Below are 25,745 nucleotides of genomic sequence, written 5' to 3' on the forward strand. Positions count from 1 at the left end.
GCAGACAGACAGACCTGATTACCACCAAGAAGAGCCAAGAATGAAGAGTGTTGCTGCAAGTGCAATCCCAGAGGCTCATGGTTCAAATCCACCAGATGCTCTGCCGGGAAAGGAGGGATAATCTCCTCCTGTACCAGTCAGATCCGATTTGATGGTACACACACACACACACACACACACACACACACACACACACACACAAAGAATGAAGAGTGTCTTTTGGACCTGGGGTACCTGTGCTGAGACCCTCCTAGACCCAGGAGAGGGATGGATCAAGGACAGTAACATCAGAGACAAGCGGAGACGGTGAAAAGCAGGGTCAGAGACGTGGTGGCACTAGCACTACGAGACAGGTACATGATGGATGCGAGCTTCCTGATCCACAGAGGCAGGTGTCCGCACTAGCCCTCAGATCAAGAAAGCCAGCAGGCGGAAGGCTTCCTGGTGGAGGGGGAGCCTCTGGGCACTTAGCAGTGGAGCTAAAGAGTCCTGTAACAGCCACCCTTGTGCAGGGCACAGGCGGGCCTCTGAGCCCTCGGGATGGAAGAACTGTATCTGAGGAGTTCTTGATTTGTAATCTGTTGTTTTTGCATACAGCCTGTAAGTTTTTCTGTGGTCTCTGCAATGAATTACTGAGCCCAGCAGAGGTGGAGAATGCAGGGAGAGTGGAGGATACCATGAGAAATAGGAGATGGTGTGAGGAAAGAGGAGGGTCGGCTGGTGTCAGAATTGCTAAAAAGAATGAAGTCTTGTTTGACCATCACCTCGTGGAAATCAATGTCTTGTGCTGATGGGGACTCTCTTCCCTGTGAAGTTAGATGAGGTGACAGCTCTGTCACATCATTTACCTGCTGATGACCTCACCCGTCATGATCTTAAATACTAGGTACATTCCCCCAGTAATACTTCAAGCCTGGGCCTCTCCTCTGAGCTCCCAACCGGTTTACTGGCTGACAGCAGGCACCTGGACTAGCGTGGGTCAGCCCAGTGCTACCTCCTGCCCTGAACGCACCTTTCCATCAGGTAGTGGCATCTCTTGTTCTCCCTTCCAGCAGCTCAGCCCAAACCCAGAATTCCTGCCTTGATGCCCTTTTTCTCTCTCACAGTTCAACAGGTCCTGTCGGCTCCAGCTACAATATACCCCAAAGTCAACGCCTTGTCACCACTGCTGCTGTCACCTGTGGTCTGGGCCACTGTCACACCTGATTGTCACAACAGCCCCATGCCTCTCCCTGCACCTATCCTTGTCTCTTCTCCAAGCAGCAGGCAGAGGGGACTTGTGAAAATCTCAGCTGGATCCCTCCCACCCGACTCAGAGCACAGGGCTAAGCCTTCTTGTCCCGTCTGTCCTCCTCCCACTTCTGTCTTATATCCCACCGGTCCTCACCAGCCTCCTTCCTCCTGCACACGAGCAAGCTCCCTCCTGTGGGGGCCCCAGTAGAGGCTAGTCCCTCTGATGGCAATGCTATTCCCTGACCCCCAATGGCTCCCTACTGCCCTCCTCAGGTCCTACCTCAAAGGCTTTCCCCAGCTACCGTCCACCTCCGTGATGCTGCAGGCTTCTAAAAGTAGCAAGCATAACCTTGTTAAGGATTGAATTACATCTTCAAACTGTCATCACTGTTCCTTAGTACTTTGGAGAGGCCCTTGGGAGCACACTTTTCCAATGATGTCTTGAAGCAAGTGCTTCCAGTCCTTTCAGCCAGCAAGGAAGGCTGTGTCATCTGTTATTGTGGAGTATTCCTCTGCCCCTGACGTCACAGTCTTCTTCAGAGTCCAGTAATTCCACCCAGAAGACAGGCTGAAAGCAGCGATGCAGACAGACAGGCGTCGCCCAGTGTTACCAAGGTAGAGGCAGATGATGGCATAAGCGAATGTGGTTCACACACACAGAGCCAACTTGACTCGGTCATGAAGAGAAAGGAAGTCCTGAGTCGTGCTGCAACGTGGATGGACCTTGAAAACAGGATGCCGAGGGAAGGGACTACACAACTCCTCGTCGCTGCTGGGTTGGCACCCACACACAGCCAACCCCTCACTGGGTTTTCAGAGGCAAGAAACTGGGTGGGAGGAGACTGCCCACTGCTCTCACAAAGCGGGAGTGGGGTCCGGGATTCGAACTGCCTACCTTTGGGTTGGCAGTGCAACTCTTTGCCCACTAGGCTACCAGCATTCTCACTAGACTACCAGCATTCTTAGGGTTCAGGGAGACACTGTTTAGGAGGCAGTGAACATGGGGTTCATGGTCATGGATACTGGGGATAACTATACATCAAGATGAATGAAGTCAGTCAGTCACAAAAGGACAAGTATCATATGTTCTCACTCATGTGAAATATTCTAGAATAGACCAAAGAGGTTTGAGTTTTAGTGGTTCTAAGGGTTGGGGGGGCGAGGGATGAGGGGAAGACACTGTTTGGGAGGCAATAGCTGCTCACGGTCATAGAAAACCCGGCTGTGGATTCTGGGGATGGCTGGACAGGACTGTTCTCATGGAGGGAAAAAACTCCCTAGTTTGGCAAATGTTGTATTACGTGTATTTACAATAAAGAGAAAAGCCTAGGACCCAGCATGGTGGCTGGTGCAGCTGACACTCCAGAATTATTCCCAGATGCTCCTGAAGCCCTGGGGGGCTTCCCATAGCCCCCTCCCTCAGTATATGCTGTCCAGGTGTCCCCCGGTCTAATCCCAACATTACAGCACGAGGCACTTTTACGAACAGACTCCTCCCTGTCCACAGCTGGAAAGATCTGGAAAGGGGGCAGCCACCCAGTAGAGCACAGAGATGGAATCTCTAACGTCCACCCCAGCTCACATGTGCTTGTCACGGGGTGACTGGAGGCTGTGCTCACTCGAGCCCACAGAGGCTGTCCCTTGGGGACAATGGCTTCTGTGAGGCTTTCTGGAATGTTACAGTCTGGGGTCCCCAGTGCTCCCTTGTGGGGCCTGCGGGTCTCCTTCCCCTCCGCAACCCCATTATAGGAAAGAGGTAGCTGGGAAACAGAAAGACACGGAGGCAGGGACCTCAAATCAGGCTCCCCAGGCCTGGAAAGGGGGGCTGACACCCTTCAGCCGGCCCAGGCCAGCTGGCCTTCCCAGCCCGCCCCCCCAGATGCCAGCTCCTCCCAGAGCCAGAAGGAGATGGTTACTGGAGCCTAATTAACAAAGCAAAGCAGAGATAATTAAGTGGAGAAACATGTGGCTGGCGCTGGAATCGTGGTATCTTTAGAAACTCGAGAAAGGATTTTATTTTGGGTTCTCAGCGCGTGACAGAAATGGGAGCGTGGGGGGGATGGGGAGGCGAGAGGGGGCTGGGACCAGAGGAGGAGGGAATGGCTGGACGCCAAGCCACCCTGAGGGGGTGCTGTGGAGAGGGACCCTCTGGGGATGGAGGCTCAGAGACCAAGTTGCTGGACCTCACGGGGAGGATGGAGAACCTGAGACCGCCATGGTGGTCACTCGGGCTGCTGTCTGGACCCTGCTCTAGCCTCTGTCTAGGTCGCTTTGACGTTGGCATCAAGCTCTCCTTCCTCAGGAGGCCACCCCACAGGGAGGGGTGAGCAAAGCAGGCCCCAGTGGGAACAAAGACAAGGGGAGCCACCAGTCCCAGGCCCCTGCACCCCAGCAAACGGGATCACGGACCCCTTGGCAGGGCCCTCTGCCCAGGTTGAGCTTCTCAACTGGCCTATGGTGGGGTCTGAGGTGCAAGCAGCGAGGTGAGGGTGCCATTCAACCTGCCTCCTTGAGCCAGAAGTCGCAGACTAGGAGGGGCCTCGTAGGTAACAGGGTGTGCCTAGGACTTGGCCAGTGACCACCTCCTCCATGCTTGCCCCCCCCCACCCCGGCCTCCCCCAGGAACCCTGGAATGTCCTTCGGGGTGGCTCTGACAGTTCTTCCCATCTTACAGACAGGCAAACTTGACTTCCTGTGGTAACACTGAGGGAGCGCTGCTTTGAGGTCTGGGGCCTCAGAGTCTGGAAGCTGAAGGAGTGGCTGTCATGTGGTCCCCAGCCGATCACTCAAGGGTCCCGCACGTGGTGGTGGGTGTGTGAGAGAGGAAAGCTGGCAGGCCCAGGGTGCCGACTTCCTGGCAGTCAAGGGAGGCTGGGCATTATACAGGCTCCGAGACTCACCCAGCCTTGGGGTGGCACCACCATCCCCTCCAATCTCTGAGCTCTCACTCCAAGATCCTCATCCTAACTCCAGGAACCTCTGGCCCCGCCCCCGCCTCCCTGCACCAGCACCCCACTGCCCAGGCCTCTTCTGCAGTCCCTCCTCGTTTCCCGTTCTCCAGTCCATCCGTCCGCAGCGAGGGAAGTGTGGTTAGAGAGTCATCTCAAAACAATGCAAGCTGATCGTTTAATTTGACTGAAAAAGCCTTCCACGTCACCAGATAAAGTTCCAGTCACCAGTCGAAGCCCTCTGTAATTCTGCCTCAGTCTTTTGTCGCTTGCCACCCCCGCCCCTTCAGCTCCGACCCCCACAACCCCCACCCCTACACTCAGGGGTCCCGTCAGCAGACTCGCTGAACTGGTTTCTCCCCTGACCCCGCAGAACCTTACTGGGACACAGGGCTGCTGCAAATGCAACTAAAAGGAGGTCATTCTAGAGTGGCGGATCCTAATCCAGCATGAGGGGTGCTATGGAACAGAATCGGGTCCCCCGGAAACACATGCTGTACATCCCAACTGTATACCTGCCGGTTTAAACCCACCTGGGACTGGAATTCTCAAAGAAACTACCCGAGATACCCAGGGCAGATGGGGTACAAGAACAAGTGGACAGTGTGGTGGGGGACGGGGAGGAGACAGACAGCACGAGGAAGCCAAGGATAGTAGAGCGAGCAGACAGACAGACAGACAGACAGACATCCCCAGAGGGCCTTCCTTCAAAGCTGGTGCCCTGAATATGGAATTCTAGCTTCAAAGTAGAAGAAAACTCGTTTCTGTTCATGAAATCTCTTCCTTGTGGTATTTCTGTAAGCGGCACTCGGAAACGAAGGGGCCTGGTGTCTGAGGAGAGGAGGGGACTCAGGGGTAACAGGAGTCACGTGACGATGGAGACAGACCAGGGATGTGTCTACGTGTGTGGATGGACTGGCCACCTGACATCTGGTCCATACCTCAGGCCCCACACCACTAGGGTCCCCGACCGCCCTGCAACACGTGGCCCCTCCAGCTGCCTAGGCAGAACCGTGGCGCCCGCCCGGGCTCTTTCTCGCCGCTCCCCTCCCCTCCTCGGCAACCTCGCCGGCTCCACTTCCCAGTCAGGTCCAGATAAGACTGTAGCAGTAAAACACGATCCCAGCCAGACCAAGTTAAAAATCGCACACCTGATCTATGGTGCCAGAGCCAGGATGTAATTACGTTTGGAGGAGAGTAATGGGCGACTACGTCTGCAGGAGGGCAGGTAGCCTGGGCAGTTTGTGTTGGGGAAAACTCATCACTTAGGACTTTTATACTTTTCAAACTTATATATTACACCCTATCCCAAAATTCAGTTTAAGATGCAACCACCACCCACCCCAGAGCCCTTGTCTGCCCTTCCCCCAACACTGTCGGCTGCCAGTCACTGCCTGTCTGCTCACAGTATGACTATCTGCTAATGATTTGCTGGCCTGTCTCAACCTCAATGTCACCTCGGACCATCCCTCTGCTGGAAACTCCCAGCAGCCTCTCAGAGACCCAGGAGCGCCAAATTGCCACCCTCACCTTGGACCCCACCTCCTTGTGCTCACGGAGACCACTTTGCTCCAGCCTCACAGCTTTCTGAGGCTTCAGACACAGAAGCCCTTCCTGCCCCAGGGCCTTTGCACAGACTGACTCTCCTGGATGCCACGTGGTTCACGCTCTCGTGCTTTTTGAGTCTAAACTGTCTTTGCTGGGGCTAACCTAAAATTGTACTCTCAGTCACCCTGTCTCTGTTTCCTGTTATATTTATCTCCAAGGTTCTTAAAAAGTAGCTTACAAGGTACTTGGTTCTTATTTATCTGTGTCTCTCAGTAAACACCATGCAGTGACTGCAATCCCCGCAGCTTGCCAGGCACAGAGTGTATCTATTAAGCTTTTGTTATACAAATAAATGAAGCCAAAGAATTCATTATGACTTTAAGGATTACACAGGGGGCTCTGGTCTAGTGGTAAGGAGTTATACTGTGAACCCAAAGGCATGTGGTTGGAGTCTACTAACTGCTCCGTGGAAGAAAGAGGGGTAATCTCCCACTGTGCAATTTACAGCCTCTGAAAACCCACTGGAGGGTCAGCTATGAGCGCCCACCTGAGGGTACACAGAGGGGTACACGGGCCTGACCAATGTTCTAGACACTGACAGCCAGGAGGGGGCAGCAAAGTGTTTTCCAAGGTGGATGGATGCAGAGACACTGCAGCAGGGAGGGCAGGGCGTGGCCACTAGCTCTAGTTCAAGGTCAATGCCTGGGCTGATGATGGCAGCAGAGAACTGGGGACTTGGATTTCAACAGCTCCTGAAGATAAAACTGGGCAAGAGCGGGTTCAAACCTCAACCACGCTACACACATGCTGTGTGATCTGCATCGAGTTCTGAAACGTCCTCCTGAAAGCGGGGCTTGATATGCTAATAACACCCGAGTGGGTCTTGGCGCAGTGGTTATGTACTCAGTTGCTGACTGAGAGGTCAGTGGTTCAAACCCACCAGCTGCTCTGCAGAAGAGACGTGTGGTGGTTGTACTCTATCCTACAGGGTCTGGATGAGTCAGAATCAACTTTACAGACACAGGCTGGTAATCAGTGTGACGTGGGCGTGTGAAGAGCCCAAATGTCCCCAATCGGGGACAGGCAGTTACATAATGGTGTTACCTACTGCCGTAAACTTTACAAAAACATGGAGAAATGGTAATGTTTAAGGTTAAGAATGTGTACGCAAGTGTGTGCGTGCGCTTGCATGAAGGCTAACAGTGAGATACAAGATTAGTAAACTTGCAGGGGGAAAACCCTATAAGAAATGCACCCTCATAGAAATGAACAGCCAGTCATCTGGGCTGCCAGCTTTCTGTATTTTCAAATGTCCTTCCTGGGAATGTTATTTGTGCTTCCCTGTACATAGTTTAGGACCTACTAGAATGTTCCCTAAAAGGAGGCCTGGTGGTGCTTTCTGCTAATAGAAAGATCAGCAGTTCGAATCCACCAGCAGACTGCCCCGTCTCCTCCTACAAGATTTAGAGGATGTTGTGGGTCGGAACCACCTTGTGACAGTGGGTTCTGGTCCAAAGACTGCTCCGTGGCTGCTACACTGGCTACTCAGGATGAAGGTTTCTTTTTCTACATTTCTACTCAAAGTGGCACAAACAGTTATCTGACAATCTTCGGCGGCCTGCTTTTCGCAGCAGTACGCCCCATCACAGGGGGCTCTGGGGGAGGCCGCAAAGGGGCGAGCTAACTCGGAGACTGCATTTCTCTCCCTTGTGATTTCCAGCCTTGGAAGCCTGAAGGAGGACGTTCCGACTTGATGGCAATGAGTAAGGTCCTGTCATGGACTGAACAGTGTCCCCCCCAACCCCATGAATGTAATGACACAATGTGGAAGCTGTGTAACGACGTCTCGTGATCAATACAACCAAGCAACTAATCCCATTTTAGTAAGGGAAGCTTCCTGAGGGGGTGGGGAGTCCTCGATGCCACCAAGAAATGACCACCAGGAGTGGAGCGGTTCCTTCTGGATGTAGTCACCTGCGCTAGGAAGCTCCCTGACACTGGAGAAGGTCAATACACTTGACCTTGAAGAGAGAGACCTCCAAGGCACACTGGGCCTACAGATGCTTCCCACAGAAATGACACCCCAAAATGGACTTCCAGCCTCCTAATGATGACAGTGTGTTAAAGTCATCTACTATGGTATCTCTGCTTTGTTGCCGTGTACTGTCGAGTCGGAATCACACACACACACACACACAGGAATTATGTAACTAAGACAGGGCTCTCTCAGTTTGGGGGATCCACGTGAGTGACAGCAGGCTCACCTAGGCCCCACTCCTACAACAGAAGGTCCTGTGGTGCCCGACATGCACCTGCCAGACAGGTGACTAACAGCTCATGGCCCTCGGCACGCCTCCGTTCCTGAGAGCTGGACACAGGGCGCGCTGAAGGCCCCTACTGCTGCCCCATCCCTTTTTGCCCCAGCTGACCCAGGCCTCTCTGACCCTGACCAGGTCTTTGGAGACTGTGCCTAAGCTCACCCTGGCACAAGTGGGAGGCCGGGCCCACCCATCCTCTGCAGCCCCAGGGCTCCATCGAGAACTCACCAGCACCTCCCTCTCTCAGGAGTCCCGCACAGCCCTGGCCCCAGCCCTCCCCCTGCAGACGCAGAAGGCTAGACCCCATCCTCCCTTCTCTAAGCTCAAGTCCAAGCCCTCTTCTCTCCAGCCAGGGCTGACCTGCCCTTCAGCAAGTCAGAATGGAAGGGCCAGCAGACAACAGTGGGCAAACTGAGGCCCGAGGGCAGATGTGAAGTCCCCAAGTGGGACGAAAGAGGGCTGGGAGCCGCTGCAGCCTCAGCCCACCTCTAGACCTGGCTATGGTTCCAGGCTTTGCTGTGAGCATCTCACACCTGAAAGATCGTTAATCTTCAAAGCATGATGAATGGAGGGACTTTGAACTGCTGATCCATTTCATCTCAAAGGGACCCACAAGGGGTCTTCTTTAGCAAGTGGCTCAGAGAACCTCAGTGAACAGCAACCACAGGCAGGAGGGGGCCCTTCCCAAGCCTGATCCTCTGCAACCGTCCACCTGGCTTCCTGTCACCGCCTGTCCACCTGGCTTCCTGTCACCGCCCGTCCACCTGGCTTCCTGTCACCTCGCCTCCTCCAGCCTGACCCCCCGGGACTGGGATTTGGAGGGTATGTTCTTCCCTTCAGTCTACGGTGTGGCCTTTAGGGTCCAGAAAATGGAACATTTACCTACTTCATTTTATTTCTTTTTTTTTAATTTTTATTGTATTATTTTTACATGTACCGTCAAATCAGATCTGACTGGTACAGGAGATTGCCCCCTCCTTCTCCAGCAGAGCATCTGGTGGATTTGAACCATATCTACTTAATTTTCAAAGGACAGTTTCATTGCTAATGTTAGATAGACATTCCTTGAGAACAGAGAACCAGAAAAAAAAAATCTATACCTTGACAATTGAATTGGAACTACCCCTTCTCATCTATATGCTTCAAAATGAATGGACTGAGAAATTATGGTACATGCACACAACGGAATACTATGCAGCTCGCAGAAGCAAGAACTGTAAATCATTACCTAACGGGAGGGACTGGAGAGCATTACGCTGAGTGAACTAACTCAGTCCCACAAGGATAAATATTGTATAAAACCATTATTGTAGAATGAGTATAAGGATCCAGGAGGGGTGGGAGAGGGTGGAAGCAGAGGCGTGTGGATGTGCAGGGGGAAGAGGAATTAATCACTGGGTTGTACAATTTGATGGGTGGGGGTATGAGGGAAATGGAAAGAATTTGTTCAAATTTGTATTTGAGTTTTTGAAATAAACTAGTAGAAAAAAATATGTAAACATACCTTTTAAATGGTTCTTCTGTGTCTATGATGGTATTATTAATGGTGATATATTTGATTGTAAATAGATCAGTAGTAAATAGTTAATCCTTTGAGCATTTTGGGTAATGGAACAAAGGGGGGGAAAAAAAATAAAAGCAACAAAACCCTGTGCCGGGAAGGGCACGGGAGCACGGTGCTCACCTGGTCACAATACTGTCCAACTAGCCTTCACCACGAAAACGCACGAGAACAGGCAAAGCTCTGTGCTGCTGTGGGGTCACCCATAGCTGGAATTGCACCAGCAACTACCTGTGACAGCACCAGTGAGGTGACAGTGCAAGTGGTCAAGGGTGCAGGCCAGCACACACTCCCTTCCCCACTGTCCAGACTCCTTGGAAACATGCAGGCTCCTGTGAGTGGCCGTATTTCTAGGTCTAGGACCCTCCCTTCTGGAATAGAGGGAGTAGGGAGGGCAGGGGCTGCAGAGGGGAAGGTCAGAGAACAGCCCCGCTGTTCTGCCCCAGCAGAGGGGCACCCAGGCCATTCATCCTCCTGCAGCTCACAGGAATGGGGCCGGTGCCGCTGGCAGACACCAACTTGGGAGGAAACCCAAGTCGGGCAGGCCGGTGGCTGGAACCCGACTCTGGGGCACTTGAACTGATGTTTATCAGGCCAGAGCCTGGAGCCAGGCTGGCCTGAAACCTTAGATGGTGTCAAGGGGCCTCTGAAGTGGGTGACAGGATGGACCACACACGGCCTGCTACTTCACTGGAGCCACGCAAGCCCACCGAGGGGCCCACCACGCTGTATTTCAGGATCCCACCAGCAGAGTGTTCTGTAGACAGGTCCTGGCCCTCCGCCCTGTCTGGCCCCTGCTGTCTCCTGCCTGCTTCGTGGGGAAACATCTATTTCTGTCTGGTGTGGTTAACTCTGCCACCTCCTCTGTCACTAGTTAGTTCCAGCCTCTCCAAGCGAACGCGTGAGTTAACACCTGAAGTCACGCGGCAAGGACCATGGCCCTGAGATCGAACAGGCCACCTGCCAGCTGCGGACATGGGGCACATAGCATGGCTTCAATTTTCTCCCCTGTAAAAGGGGCTCCAGTCTGAACCTCAAAAAGTTGCAAAGCAAACAGGGCACCTCGTTCACTAGGTCCCTGCGGTCACCAGAGGGCCTGGAACGCTGCCTGGCCCCAGCAGGGCCTCTGTGGATATTTGGTTTTTTTTTCTTTTTTTTTTTTTTCTCTGGGGATACTTGTAAGATGGATCCGTGCTAAGTGGTACCCACTGGGCAATGCTCTGTGCTGATGCCACAGTCACCACGTCTACCATATGCCTGTGAAAGACACTGAACAAGGAAGATCAAAGAATGATGCCTCTGAGTGATAGCGGTGAAGAGTACGGAATACCACGGACTGCTGAGAGAACAGACTGGTCTCCGTGCACGTGCAGCCAAGACGGCTCCTTAGAATCAATGATGGGGGGTGGAGGGGAAAAAGCAACGACGGCAACACTTGGTCTCACTCTGGGAATCGTGATGCGAGGGGCCTGTCTTTGGATAAAGACATGATGCCTGGAAAAAGGGGCAGGTGAGTGGGCGTGAAGATGACCCTCAGAAGTGGACTGACATGGTGTGTGCAGCAATGGGCCGAGCACAGTGGACACCGTGAGGGCGGGCGGGAGGCCGGGGCTTCAGTGCCGTCCGTGGGTTACTGCGAGTCAGAGTGGGCCCAATGGCACCTACCAGCCGGTTTCTGCCACCAGGCGGCTCCTGGGAGAGGGGCACTGCTGGCACAGGGGTTACGTGCTCTCTTACTAATTAAAAGGTTGTCGGTTCAAACCCACTAAGTAGCCTCTCAGCGGGGGAAAGATGTGGCAATCTGCTTGTATAAAGATTACAGCCTCAATGCTCTGCTGGAGAAGGAGGGGCAATCTCCTCCTGTACTAGTCAGATCTGATTTGACGGTACACGTAAAAATAATACAATAAAAGTAAAAAAAAATAATAAAGTGTTCAAAAGCAGAATATCATTAAAAAAATTATTACAGCCTCACGAACCCCACAGGGCAGCCCCCCTCCGCCCTATTGGGTTACTGTGAGTTGGAAACAACTTGATGGCTTGAGGTTTACTAATTCAAGGGTCAGCGATTCTAATCCATCCAGCAGTGTGATGAAGAAAGGCCTGGCCTTTGTTTCCATAAAGAACATGGCCAAGGAAAGGCAACAGGACAGGGCTTGGTTCTACCCTCAGTGAGATGTGGACTCCTGGGAACCGAGGTTAAGGTCAAGACAGTGGGGTGTTGTGTTGTGTTGTGGTTTTTTTTTTCATTCCACAGGGGGACAGGAAGTGGCTGACTGCCAGGATCTCCACTTGACTCATATCATCCCACAGTTCCTGGGCTCCGAGACTTCTGAGAAAGCACACTGGGGTGAGCCACCCACCCCACTGCTGTCACACCCAGAGCCCCGCCTCTCCTCACTGGCTCTCAAGCTCACCGTCCCAAGGACGTGCCACTCCCCTTGGTGAGCTTGGCGACCCGGCTGCACCAGCTCCTGCCGAGGGTGGCTGCCCTTGTGCCCAGCCAGGTTGGCACAGAACTAGGAGCTGAGTGTGACGCTGCTCACAGGGGCCTCATGCCTGACTGTGCACTGAGATTCCAGGGCTGCGGGGTCTGTTCTGGACACTGGTCCCTACCAGCAGCTGCCGTCTCCCCTTGTATCTGGCAGCCTCTCCTGGAGCCAAGCGGGGTGCAGTGGGGTACAGGGGAGCAGGCAGGGTACAAATTCAGGATGGGGGGTGTCTATGGTTCAGACGAATGTATCCTTTGTCCAGGAGCCTTACTAGCCCTGAATGGACCCTGCAGGACTAGCGAGGGCAGCACACACCACAGGGCATTTACCGCCTATCGCTGGGCAGGCACTTCCTGCCACGCTCCCACTGCACACACCTGTCACCAACCCAGGCCGACACGGCCCTCCAGCAAGGCCCCTCCTCCTGAGTTCTGACCAAAAGAGGTTCTCATACTGCCAGTGCTGTGCCAGCCCCTTCTCTGCCCCTCGACCCCCTCCTCCAGGTGGGGTGGGAGAACAGGAGGGTGGAGCTGGCTCCTGGGCTCCAGAATCCAGAGCCAACGTAAGACAAGCTGAGAAAGACCATGGCCCTGGCCTCTGGCCCCATACTCAGGCCAGGCCCCCACAGTAAACAGTGCCCCCCATGCCAAGCAGCCCCCCCAGCCGGCTTCTCTTACCAGGCTTGGGGATGAGTCCTTGGAAAGGTCTGGAAGAGACACAGAGAAGGGGTGTCAGAAGGGAGAGGTCTGGGAAGCACTCTTAGCTCTCACTATGACCCAGCGGTCTGGGAGCTCCTCAAAGACGTCTGGGGCCCACCGGTGATCTCCTGGATGAGACTGGTGTTTAACAAGGCCTGGTGACATCTGTGCACAGGGCAGTTTGGGGGGCTGGGCCAGGGGCGCATCCTGGGACAAGGCACAGGGTCTGGGACCATGGACAAATGACCCGTCTTGGTCTCCAGTTCTGAAGTGAGAGTGCCTCATTCACAGAGCCACAGGGCAATGGGATCACAGAGCCGGGGACCGGTGGGTCAGTAGGATATATTTACGGAGGCAGATGTCACAACGGTCTGGTCTCATCTCCTTCCATGGGGCACCTTACTCCCTGGCTGACGTGCAGGCCCTGTCCTCCCCCCACTCCCAGGACGAGCAGCCTCTGTCAGCTGAGAGGACAGGTGCAAGGCAGGACCAAGGGACACGCCGAAGCTACTGCTATGTGCTCTACTCAGAACTGATCTTGCTGCCTCCCCTCTGCCCTTCCCCCAAGTACCTGGTAACTGTGAACTTGATCTTGTCGGCTACTGCAAGGATCCTCTCCAGATTCTGTGACCCAAAAGTGCAGGGCTTCCGGAAGGGGATCCCGGGGGGCAGCCCCTCGATGATGACCGAGCCGGGGTTGCTCTTGATGCGCTTGTAGGGGACCTGGACTGGGTATTTGATACCCAGGGCTTCTCCTGTGGAGGAAAGAGGTGCGGGCCAGCCGTCAGCAGGTGCAGCCAGTTGGGATGCAGGTAGGGGCTCTGGGCAGTGTGAAGATGTGCACGTGGGGGTACAGTCTGTGATGTGAAGACATGGGTGTAGGAGTGAGGGGGGGTGCGTGGGGGCTACATGGTGACGGAGTAGGCATGGGAGGTAAGTGCTATGTGGATGGCTCTAGGCTGTTCCAGGCCGAGGGTGGGCAGACAGCACACTCAAGCTGCCAGGGACCGTGTGGGGCACGTTTCTGATCTCCCACGGAAAATCTCCCAGCCAGCCTCGGGGACGGGTACCCTGTGGGCACAGGTGGCCCTTCCCCACAACGCTGGACTTCTCCTGCCCCACAACTACCATCCCCTGGCTCGGAATGGATCCCACACTGGCGCAGAGAGCGTTGCCCAGGCCCAGGTCCCTGTGCCTGGAGTGACCAGCCCTCATCTCACGGCCAGCCTGGCACCTCCGGGAAGACCTGTTTCCAGCTGACCTTGCTGTCGGCTCCCCTGAGGGACTGCCCTCCTGGTCTTCCCACACCCCTGCCCTCAGGCTGGGGACAGGCGCAGGGATACCAGCTGAGGCGTGGGGTGCACCCAAATGTCCCGTCTCTCATGCTTGGGGACAGGCTTCCAGGAGCCCCCCAGACAGAGGGGAACGGGAAGCAGCAGCTGGAGGGTGGTCTCTCAGCTGCAGCCCTGAACTTGGGGACACCACCAGCCCCACAGATGTCATGGAGGCCACTGGCCAAAGCCTTGCGGGGCCAGCCCTCGAAGGACCACTGAGCTTTTTTGTACAAGCAGCTGGTTTCGATCCCAGAGACTGAGAATTCAGGACTGATCCTGTTTCTCTTTGAGCTCTGATTTGTTCTGAGCATTTAGAAAATCCAGAAATTCTGAGTTTTAGTTTCTCCTTCACCCTGGTGATATTTCTTAAAAATTGAGATAGAATTCATACCCACCACCTGGCTGCTAATGTGTCTTAACTGTGACAGCTTGAAAGTTGGCGTGGTACTGAAAGCTATGCTACTGGTTATTTCAAATACCAGCAGCGTGAGCCGTGGTGGGCAGATTTCAGTGGAACTTCCCGACTAAGAAAGAACAGGAAGAAAGGCCTGGTGATCTACTTCTGAAAGGCAGCTAACGAACACCCTGTGGACCATAACAGAGTACTGTCCAGTATGCGGCTGGACAGTGAGCCCCCAAGTGGAAAGGCCCTGGAAATAACAGAGCGACCGGAACAATGGGATTGACAGGACCAGCCACTGTGCGGTGGGCTCAGGACCAGGCGGAGATCTTTCTGCTGCTCCTGGGTGACCCTGTGCTGAAGCCGAGGTGATGGCAATTCTCACACACTGGAAAATTCAACCACTCCAAGTGCGCAATTCAGAGATTTTTAGCGATTTCACCAGGCTGTGTACCCATCGCCGTCTACTTCTAGACGCCTTTCACCGCCCCTGGGGAGCTGCCTCAAACCTGTGAGCAGTCATTCCCCGCCTCCCACCAGTCCGTGTTCTGTCTCCCCGAGTTTCCTGTGTCTAAGACTTCTTTCTGACTTGGTTACGGACTAGTGTGACACGAAGCAGATCACACAGAAATGAACGTGTGGCACATCCCTGACGACAGGATTACGGCCACCCTGACGTCCCCCGTCCAGGACGGCTCGGGCACTCTCCGCAGGGGCCTCTGTTAGTGCAATGGTTTACGTGCACAGAGGTTCCCCTCTCATAGCCTCTGTGCAGGAGAACGACGACGAGGGTCCTGCTGAGACTGGAAATCCTGTGGTTTCAACTCTGTCCCCAGGGCTGCTCTGAATTGGAACTGACTCTCGAACAGTGAATTCTGTTGCTGTTGTTTTAGGGCCCTGGTTTCTCTCCTCTTCCTGACCACTCACCTCCTTCTCCCCATCTGCTAACTCCTATCGATCTTCCTCTGTAAAAATCACCACCAAGAAAAGCCTACGGGGTTCTTCTTCTTCTTCTTTTTTTTGGGGGGGGTAACACATGTGGCAGTGAGTACTATCAAACTCCAGTCACAACAGAGGCGAGGTTTCCTGGTGTTAGAAAAACCCCGCCATTTCAGATTGCACACTTCTTTTTTTTTTAAATTTATTTTATTATTTTTTGTGCATGTACCGTCAAATCAAATCTGACTGGTACAGGAGGAAATTATCCCTCCTTCTCCGGCAGAGCATCTGGTGGATTTGAACCGTGTACCTTTGTGATTACAGTGCAGCTTCTTGCGACTAGGCCACCAGAGCTCCCCTAGATTGCACACTTCTGACACTCAGCAGTCCTGGGGGGGTTGTTCTGACACAGAGTTCCTTGATCTGGGAACAACGTGAATGCAACAGGGTCTGTCCTTGATGTTAGTTCAATCACACCTAAGTACGGTGGGTCCTGAATCTAATCGCTTCTGAAGTAGAAAAGATGCAGAACTGACAGATACACACAAAGGAGAAGCCAGACAACAGAAGCAGACTGCTGAAAGCTCCCAGAAACTAGTCCACGGGGAAGGACACGGCATGTGGAAGGGAGAGGGTCAGCGAAGGGTGGACGGCTCTCGGTGAGGCGACTGACAGAGCTGACCGGGGCGGGGACACAGGGGAGACCAAGGCTGGCACCATCGGGCAGGGGCTCGGCCCGCTGCCCACAGGGTTGCTGTGTGTTGGAACCGACTCCACAGCATCTAACAACATCAACAACGGCAACCAGATTAAAAGCTAAAATCTAGAAAAGGAAGCATCATCGGCTGGAGCTAGTACTCTGAATGGAAAGAAAATACACTCTGCTCTTTAAAGTCACCGGCTTGTGCTTATCTGTTAGAGGAGCTCCAGGAAAGGGTGACTCCAGCTTCCATTCTCCCTGCAAGGCCACCTCCCCTGGCCCCGAGCTAACGTCCTGGTGAACAGCCGGCTCACGGTGGCTCCACGTGTGTCAGGGAGAGTTTGTGAAAGGAGATCATCAGGCCCTTCTCCAAAGTGCCTTTGGGTGGACTAGAACCTCCAACCTTTATACCAAGAGCCAATAACCCAACATGAAGGAGCAGCTGTGCCTCCGGGGGCAGCGTGCTCCTCTCTGCGTGGGTCAGCATGCCCCGGGCTAGCTGGGACCAGCCTCTCGTCTCACTGGTCTAGTCTAGCAGGCCCGCGGGGCAGGGGCAGAGCCAGTGCCCATGTCCTTTGCTGCTGACCCCCAGGGCTGCACGCTGGGTCCTCATCTGAGGACAGGTGAGTGAGGGGTCAGCAGTGGGGCGCTCCGGCCTTCCCCACCCCCGCCAGCCAGCCTCCCTCCGGAGGCCGCGCCGGACCCGCTGGACCCGCGGGACCCACCGTATTTCTTATTGAACAGGTCCTGGACTTGTTCCCTCAGCGTGTTGGCGATGTCAATCCGGGACAGCCTGGCGTCGTAATTTTCTGCAAAGTGAAAAAACAATTATGGATTTGGGCTGTTAAATTAAAAGGCACTTGGTGACTTTTAAGGAATATGATTTTCTAATTATAGGAAACTCCTCCGGCAATTAGCAGAATCTTGGAGTGGCCCCTCGGAGTCCTTGGGAACGTGCATTCCGATAGGCTGTGTGCCGCTGGAAGGACGCACGCTGTTGTGACAACAGCAGTGAGCTGGGAAACGAAGCTAATTGTTGACATTTGAAAAGCACCAAACAAGCCCTGGGTGAGAGACCCCCATGGGCTCAGAGCAGGGGTGCTTCCAGGTCAGGGGGGAGGGGCAGGCTGAGCTGTCAGTGTCCACAGGTTAGAGTGTGGGGTATGTGGTCCCCAAGGGCAGGGGCCAGCCCAACAGCTTCCAGGATCACTCAGTCACCGAGGTGCCTCATGAAGGAGCCCTGAGACAGGCCTCACAATACACCACAGTGGGGTGAGGACGAGGACCTCCTGGTGGCGGGGTGGAGGTGCAGTGGGTCCCCCTATCTGCTGAGAGGGTCGGGCATGAGCAGAATGGAAGAAAGGACAGAAGATGTGGGTGACCTTCATCAAAGAATGTTCCAGAGGGAGTGAGGGGCCCAGAGTGCAAGATTTTCTACCCCTGGGATCTGGTCCTTCTGCCTGGCACTTCCAACCCCAGCCCGGCCCTTCATGGCACCTGCCTCACTGTCCCCACTTCCTCCCAGTTCCAGGGTGATGGCCATCCTCGGGTCATCTCTCAGAGCAGCGTGCACACGGACATGGACAGGGTACCTCCTCCCTCATTCTGGGGTCCTGCTGGTCACTCCCCTCAGACTTGCTCCAGCTCTTCCCCCACTCCCTCTGGACCACATCTCCAGTCCCGCCTGCTCTCCTTCTCCAGGGCGGCCAGGGATTTCTAAGCACCAGAGAAGAGTGGACTGCTTCATGGGGCTCGGCCCTGCCTGCCAGCCCCCGACCTGTGTCCCTCCACCAGCAGGCCTGAAGGATGGGGCTGGACCTCCAATCCCCAAGCTGGCCCTCAAAACACAGTCCAACTGCAATCCCAGAAGTACGCGGTTCAAATCCACCAGATGCTCTGCTGGAGAAGGAGGGGACAATCTCCTCCTGTACCAGTCAGATCTGATTTGACGGTACATGTAAAAATAATAAAAATAAACAAACAAACAAACAAAACACAGTGCAGACCCACGCCAGGCCGGGACAGCTGACCTCTCCCTGCGCTGTGGCCTTACCTTGGAAGCCCTGCCTCTTCAGGCTCTCGTCCACAAGAGGTTCCCTGGTTTCCCGCTCTGGGGGCAGGAAGAGAAACCAAGTTGAGGAGGCGACTCTGGGGGTGGGGCAAGAGGCAGAGAGGTAGGGGCAGACCCAGCAAGGAGGTTATAGGGGGGTCAGGGGAAGAGGGGAGCAGGGCTAGGAAGCAGGAGGTGGCAGGGCCAGGACCCCACACTCCAGCCCAGCCAGGCTACCTTGACTTTCTGTGGTGACAGGCTCTTTGACTCCCTCGGTGAGCAGCTCAGGCCTGGAAAAAACCACAAGTGGTGCGTCAGCCCCACCTGCGACTGGCCGGCCACTCCCCTGGGCCTTGGTCTGCATGTGTGACCAAGGCGCCCCCCTGGCTCTGGACAGGAGGACAAGAGCAGAGGTCCTGCCTGGGAGCCGACATGCCCAGGATGTGCAGCCCTGGAGGGCTGTCTCCCATCCGTGTCTGTGGCGTGGAGCAGCAGTGGGGTGATTCTGGAGCAGGCCCTGAGCTGCCAGGGAAGGTCTGACCTCTGTGGCTGACGTCGAGAACCGTCTTTCCCTCTGGAGGTGGGAGCGGCTGGGACTGAGTGGTCACTAACTTCATCTCCAGTGTTCTCAAGCCCTGTCTCAGCCTGGACTGAAGCCTCACACTGTGACAGGCAGCTAAAGGATGAGGGACACCCACAACCACAAGGCGGAGCTCAAACGAGGGGGCCTCTGCCCCACCCAGCACATCTCCAGCTACGACTCCTCTGAAGGGAGTTTAGTAACCCTCCCCTGGCCCAGACAGAGGGGAGTGAGCCTCAAACCCACATGTAGAGATGCAAAAGTAGAAAGTACACCGGTGTGGGGCTCCACTCAGCTTCTGCTTTCTGGGCCTCAGTTTCTCCAGGGATTATGGGAGAAGCAGTGAGGAGTTAGAAACAGCTCAGAGTCTGGTGGTTCAAGCCCCCTATTGTCCAGCCTCAGTCATGTGAGCCCAGCTCTGTGATCAGCAAAGGTATGATGCGCAGAAGATTCCGGCTGTCAGAATGGGCACTCAGAGTCTGGTGGCGGTCTCTTGTAAGGAGCTTAATTACTCCCTGTGACGGTCAGCTCATTACCTATGCAGGTAGCCTCAGACACATCCTCACCCAGTGAACTCTTCTCTTGCCCCTCCTCCGGAGGTCTGGATGAGAAGTTCTCACATGGCTGGCCTGACTCCCCAGCACCCAGAACATCAGAGAGACCCCGAACCTGATGGACCTCCCCTAAGTGGACAAGGTTGCACTTCTGGCCCTCGGCCTCCTTCCCGTGTGAGCTCCACCTAAGCTTTTAAAGTTCTCAAGGCTTTTAGGATTCTCAAACTCTGATGAAAGTAAGAACTCCTCTTTGCAGAATAATCCACACAAGGATAGTAAAGTTTCATAAATTATTTCAAGGATCATGGTGGACACTATCTTTAGAGCAAAGATTGTGTTGCTCTTGTCAGATGCCATCCAGTTGGCCATTACTCGTTTACAGTGGCCCTGATCGTACAAGGACAGAACTCACAGCTAGATCCTCCAACGGTTTTCAGAGACAGCGAACTGCATGGGAGGAGACTGCCCGCCATGCTTCTCCTATGGAGCAGCTGGTGGATTCAAACCGCGTGCCTTTGGGACTGAAGCGCAGGTTCTTCCCACCAGGCCACCAGAACTCACTATTCTCTTGGTAGTCCATGGTTTACTTAATACTCTTCAGTGAAGCACAAGTCAAAGGCTTCACTTCTTCAGTCCTCTCCAGTCACCATCCAACTTTCACACTGAAGCAACTGAGAACACCACGGCTTGGATGAGGTGCACCTCAGTCTTTAAAAGAAAGCGTAGCTTGTTTTTGTGTCAATTCCGACTCCGGAGACTGGTGGCAGTTGTGATGTGCTGTATTTTTACACTAGTAACGCGTCTCACTGCGCCCTCCCAAGTATTTTTATAAATTCATTCTGCTTTTTTTTTTCTCTTAACAGCCACATGTAAAAAAAATCCAACAAACCTGGGATAACACTGCTCATGATACCTGTCCCGAGGGGAGGGAGAGGTTGGGTAACAGTTACCGAGGATTCCTGTGAACGTACAGTAGAAGCAAGTGGAGGACGAACCCAGGTGCAGGGGGTTTTAGTGTGGAGGGTGTGGGAGGGGGCTAGAGGACACACAAGCTGGACATGTGCAGCCCTGAGTTTTCATTTTCCTCTTTTTAAATGTAAATATAACAGCTTTCTTAAAATATAATTCAAGAAGCACAAAATCCACCCTTTGAAAGTATCCAAATCAGTGATTTCCAGTGGAATCTTAAAGTGGATACCACCCTTATGCAATTCTATTTCCTTCACTCCAGTGTCACCCATGTTAAAAGTAAGGTTAATGAGAGACTTGGTTCAGTAACCATTTAATATTCCCAGCAGTTCTCTTTCCTCGCCTACTTTTTAAAAGAAAGGCTAAAAAAAAAAATAAACAGTGAATTAAATTTTAGAGCTGCCCATTTTCCAGGAAGGGGAGATGCAGGGACTGAGGGGCCAGCCATGGGGAGCAGCCCCCACACCCGCCCTCTGTGGATTTGAACCCGCACTCACCCCTTCACTGAGCAGTGGGTCTGGTGTCCAACTTGGGCCCCAATGTCCCTCTCCAGGCTCGGCCCACACGAACCTTTACTGGGTCTCTTACTAAAGCCTCCTCGCTGGTCCCTGTCCCTACCACACTTCCAAGGCCACTCTCCTCTCCACAGCACAGTAATGAAAAACAAAACAAACAAAACCAGACCAGATCATGTGACGCCCTCCTCCAAGGCTCCCGACGCGCTCTCATTAAGTCTAATAAGACCCAGGATGCAGTACTGACATGCGCCGGGGCCTCATGGACCCTGAAAACATCAGCTCAGTGAAAAAGGCCAGTCAGAGAGCACGGCAAACTGCCCGATCCCACGCGCCCAGGAGTCCATGGCAGGGGGTGCTACAGCGGTGGGCACTGGGCTACAGTGGGTCCGTGCTCTGAGGGCAGAGGGGACCAAGCGGAGGGGAGTCCACAAATAGACACCAAGAACAAGCAGCCAGCTAAGATGCAACCACCAGTCTCCTTCCGTCTGAAGGCAAGAAGAGTGAATGAAGAACATCAAAGGCTCAAGGGAACTATCCGCCCAAAAGGCTAGCAGATCCCAGGAACCACAGCCCCTCCTGTCTTGGGAGCAGAAAGAGCTGGTGCCTGGCCTCCTCCACCGACTGTTCTGTTCAGGTGGTCTGGGGCAGAATGGGAGAAGAAATGTAGAATAAAATTCAAAACATCAGAGACCACACTTACTGGGCAGGTAGGGAGTGGTCCTAGCCCTTAGATAAGCCTTCAAATGTGGAACTGAAGCCACTCCTGGAAATGACCCTCATCATCAGGACTTTCCTGCCGCAGGGCCTTTGCACTGCTGTTGCCTCTGCCTAGAATGCCCTTCCACCAGATGTTCTCGGGGCCTCCTTGCTTCACGGAGGTTCTTCTCAGGTGTCATCTTCCTGGACAGTCTCCCCCCTGCCCTTTTCTGAAACATTCTCCTCCAAAAACACTGAACCTGTTGCTGTGGAGGGCATTTCCAAGTACAGGCAACACACAGGAAAACTGGCCCACAGGGTCTCCTTATCTCTAATTATTGCAGAAAGAGATCACCAGGCCCTTTCTCCTCGGAGCCGGTGAACAGATTCAAACCGCCATCCTTGGGGTTAGGAGACACGGGCACACCGTTTGTGCCACCAGGGCATCTCCATCCCTAGCACCTTCTCCAGCACGTCTTCTACCTGACGTCACACTGTGATTTCACTTGGGAAGTGCCAGACCAGGATTTCTGCCCTGGGCCTCCAGCCTGGTGTGGCCTGACTGTCACGTGGATTTGTGGACAGAACGTCAAACCTGCTTTTTCAGCTCCTTGTGGCTCAAACTAGACCTCGGAGCAGTGTCTGCACCTGGCACCAGCCTGACCCCAACCGGGGGTCACGCACACCCTGAGAGGGACAAACCCTAAGAGCCTCCTCTTTTAAACAAAGCAAGTGTGAATGTGTAAAAATAGTAAATTACTGTTAATACTTAATACACAGAAGCAACACAGAACAGCTTGACCCAGGTCATCGCAAAGTCCCTACCGTGATTTCTTTTTTCCCCTTTTAGAGTTGACTTCATAATTTCCCCTCCACTATTAAGTAATTTCCTAATTACACAGAGAACAGTGACCGCAGCGTGGGGAACGCTGGGAGACCAGATGTTGGTCTAGTGCAGGCGAGCATCACGAGTGTGGCCTTTTGACCTGAGGAAGACGCCGACCGGGCTGGCTCTGCCAGGAGATGCTAGGCAGACACTCTGACAAACATGCCGGGTGCCGAGTCCTGGTGTAACAGAGCAATGCCCTCGGCAGGCCCAGGATGCCAACACACCTGCCCGGAGCACGCTCCAACAAAGCTGGAGGGCAAGCTGGTGGGTACAGCCCGTTCCACATCTGGGCAAACTGAGGCCGGCTTTCCCGGGATGGAGAGGAGCCTGGTCAGCCAAGCTGAGCAGTATCAAATCTGCCCCACTCAGCGCAAATTTCACCCGCTGTCCCTGCACTGGGAAAAGCCTTTGCTGAGGTCCAGGAAGATGTCATTTGGCGCTGTCCCTAGGCACCAGGTGAGCCTGGCGGTGCCGGGCGTGGCCAGCCTTACCTCTTGATGACAAACTGGATGCTGTTACTGGCCTCCAGGATCTTGCGGAGCTTGGCGATCCCAAAGCAGTTGGGTCTGCGGAGGGAGATGCCCTCGGGCAGCCCCACCACGAACAGCTCCTCCGGGTACATCAGGAACTTGGAGTAGGGGACCTTCACAGGCTCTGAGGTACCTATGGCCTTGGCTGCAGAAACACGGCTGCTGAGGGCCAGCCCCCTGACCAGCCACCTTGACGCTGCCCCCCAACAGCTGTCAGAGCTCACCTCTGGGAGGGCGGGCAGGGGAGTGTATTGTTGTCTACAGGAAATGTGACTTGTCTAAGGGGCAAAGCCCCAAAGCAGCACAGCTACGTGTGAGCCTGCATCAGTGTGACCCAAAGCCCACCCACAGGCCACTGTCCTCCTGTCAACACTGGTCCCTACGATGGCAGCAATGCCCTTCAGGGTCATGGCCTCCCACCATAATAACTCCCAAAGCATGCAAACAGGACAGGTCCAAGGCCCAGGCTAGACTCCGCCCTTCAGTAGTTGTGGGGCTTTGAACAAATCATGTCAGGTCTCACTTTCCCTCATCTGTGAAATGGGTGTAAGAACACAGGAATTTAGGACGAGAAAGTGTGTGTGAGACGCATCCAGCCCAGTGTACAGGGGCTTAATAAAGAGTTGCCTCCTTCCTGCCTCCCTGCCCCTTGCCATCTCCTGGGCAGGGGTCATCTGGCCACACATCCTGATGGTCCTTGAAGGAGGTGCCTAGGGACAGAGGGCTGTATTGTCACAGGGAGAGACTGGCCCTCCACCTGGACTGACACACCACGGAGCGAGGAGGCCTGTGTAGGGAGGCGCTGACGGAGGGGGCGAAGCCAGTGAGTGAGAGTGAGCGGGAGGAGGAGGCAGTGGGGAAGCGGGGGTGCAGCTGGGGGAGGCAGGGCAGCACCCCAGCTCTAGGTGCAGGATGCCAGGAGCTGCAGGTGCACCCAGGCACCGTCCTCTTCAACTCTGAGGGTTGTGTCCCACTCCAGTCCCTGCGTAGAAGCAGCTGTCCCTTCCTGAGGGGGCTGTGAGAAGCAGCTGCCCGGGTAGCGGGGTCCACCTGCCAGCCCCCCTTACCATAGCGCGTATTGAAGAGGAGTTCCACCTGCTTGCGCAGGGGCCGGATGACGTCGCCGTGGCTCTCTGGAAGGCAAAGGCAATGGTTTGCTGCGCCCCCAGAGACAGTGGCACGTGGGCTTGGATGGCACCCAGGGACCCGGGTAAGGACCTTGGAGTGGGAGAAGCTAAGAGTGGTGGTAGTGGGTGACCCATTTCCACAGAAACAGGACCCCAGTGGCCGGGCTCGCCTCCTGTGTCTGAGACGGGGTATGAGCATCACCAGGCCTGAACGGTGAGGTGAAAGGTTCAGTGGCCTCAAAGGGTCCACAGGACTCTCTAGACGAACATCACTGAAGGCTAATTGAGCAGGTTTAACCAGGAGCTGCACACTCAGCCAGCAAGCTGAGCTCACTGCCAGCAGGTGGCAGGCGACTTCTGCTAAGGCCTCCTGGTCTCGCTGCCACAGTGTTTTGGGAAATGAACGTTTCTCCTCTGAGACGCATTCATCCCATCCTAAGGACAGATACTCCAGAGATGAAGCAGTCTCTTCCCACGTGTTCTTCCTGTCCTGCCCCCGCCCTCAGCACCGAGGGAATGAACAGTCCCTGGGTCTCCTGAGCACACTGGTTTCTAGGACACAAAGGTAATTCTGGGCTTCCAGGCCTCGAGTTTCCCTGCTTAGTCCTTGGAAGGAAGACGCCTGGGTCAGGGGGAAAGTCAATACAGAGAGTGACAGTTCCTTCCCAGAGCCCGCTCACACCTGGCCAGGTATCTCCAGGCTTCAGAAGACAGTTCTAGACATCGCCCCCAACCCAGGCAGCCCAGGCCTCACCCCCAACCACACCTCTTGGGGTGTAGGAAATGAGGAGACGCAGGAACAAAGGGGAAATGAGGAAGCTCAGGGGAGACAAGGGGGTGAAATGGGGAGCGCCTCACCCTCCACGGGCCTCTCCTCTGGCCGCAAGTCCTCCGGGGTGACTTTGTCTGGAAGAGAAGAATGCCGAGAAGCTACCACCCTCCCCTCCAAGGCCCGTGCCAGGCACCAGTGGGGACCCGGACTCTGTTCACCAGGGCCCCCAAATCCTCACAGGAACCCCTGGTCTCCACACACCCAGACAGAGGTGGTGCAGAGAACCAGCTCTGCACACTGTCCACACCTAGTGCCAGCCTTGCACCCACCTTGGTCCTGCCTGAAAGACCAGGGGGAACAAGACAGAGCCCTGTGCTCCTGAAGTGACACCAGGCACAAGCACACGGTGTCAGCGGGTGTGACGGCAGGAAGCAAAGCCGAAAGGGATGAGGGGGGCAGAGGACCTCTGGGCCGAGATGCTCATTACAGGACGTGAGCGAGGAGCAGTGTGTGGGTGCAGAGACTGTGGGTGCAGGGCGGGCTGGGAGCTCGGAAAGCTGTGGGATCCTTGCGTCCAGGGAAAGGAGAGGGAGAGAGGACAGTGAGGTGTGGAGGGTAATCTCGGAGAGCGGCTCAGGTGTACACAGGGAGAACAGGGCCTGCCAGGCCCGCTGTGGAGGGGTGAAGGGCCTTGCCAAGTGTTCCTGCCTTCAGCTAGGACTGGAGGAGACAGGTGAGGGATCGAAAGGGAGAAATGAGGGAAGGCTCAGTAAGAGGTTCCCTGATGCTGGACGTTAGCCCTAAGAGAGATGCAAATTAAAACAACTATGAGATATCATTTCACCCCAGTCAAAATAGCAAAATTTAACAGAACAGCAAGCAACAAATG

At 54.5% G+C, this 25,745-nt stretch overlaps 1 protein-coding gene across 2 annotated transcripts in view; it reads right to left on the bottom strand.

The window, feature by feature from the left end:
• Positions 1-25,745, bottom strand: part of GTF2IRD1 (GTF2I repeat domain containing 1) — a 68,531-nt gene that overhangs the window by 12,030 nt on the left and 30,756 nt on the right. Inside the window, exons 14-21 of one of the 2 annotated variants that reach the window (XM_006889672.1) lie at positions 24,943-24,990; positions 24,025-24,090; positions 22,919-23,102; positions 18,459-18,511; positions 18,225-18,281; positions 16,897-16,980; positions 13,370-13,553; positions 12,778-12,806 (exon numbers count right to left, since the gene is read on the bottom strand). In XM_006889672.1, the coding sequence (XP_006889734.1) occupies positions 12,778-12,806; positions 13,370-13,553; positions 16,897-16,980; positions 18,225-18,281; positions 18,459-18,511; positions 22,919-23,102; positions 24,025-24,090; positions 24,943-24,990 (705 nt within the window). Of the gene's footprint in view, positions 1-12,777; positions 12,807-13,369; positions 13,554-16,896; positions 16,981-18,224; positions 18,318-18,437; positions 18,512-22,918; positions 23,103-24,024; positions 24,091-24,942; positions 24,991-25,745 lie in introns of both variants that reach the window. The other variant, XM_006889671.1, reaches the window with a different exon arrangement.

Source organism: Elephantulus edwardii, unplaced genomic scaffold, assembly GCF_000299155.1.
Source record: "Elephantulus edwardii isolate Elephantulus edwardi_28Jun2011 unplaced genomic scaffold, EleEdw1.0 scaffold00080, whole genome shotgun sequence".
NCBI lineage: Eukaryota > Metazoa > Chordata > Mammalia > Macroscelidea > Macroscelididae > Elephantulus > Elephantulus edwardii.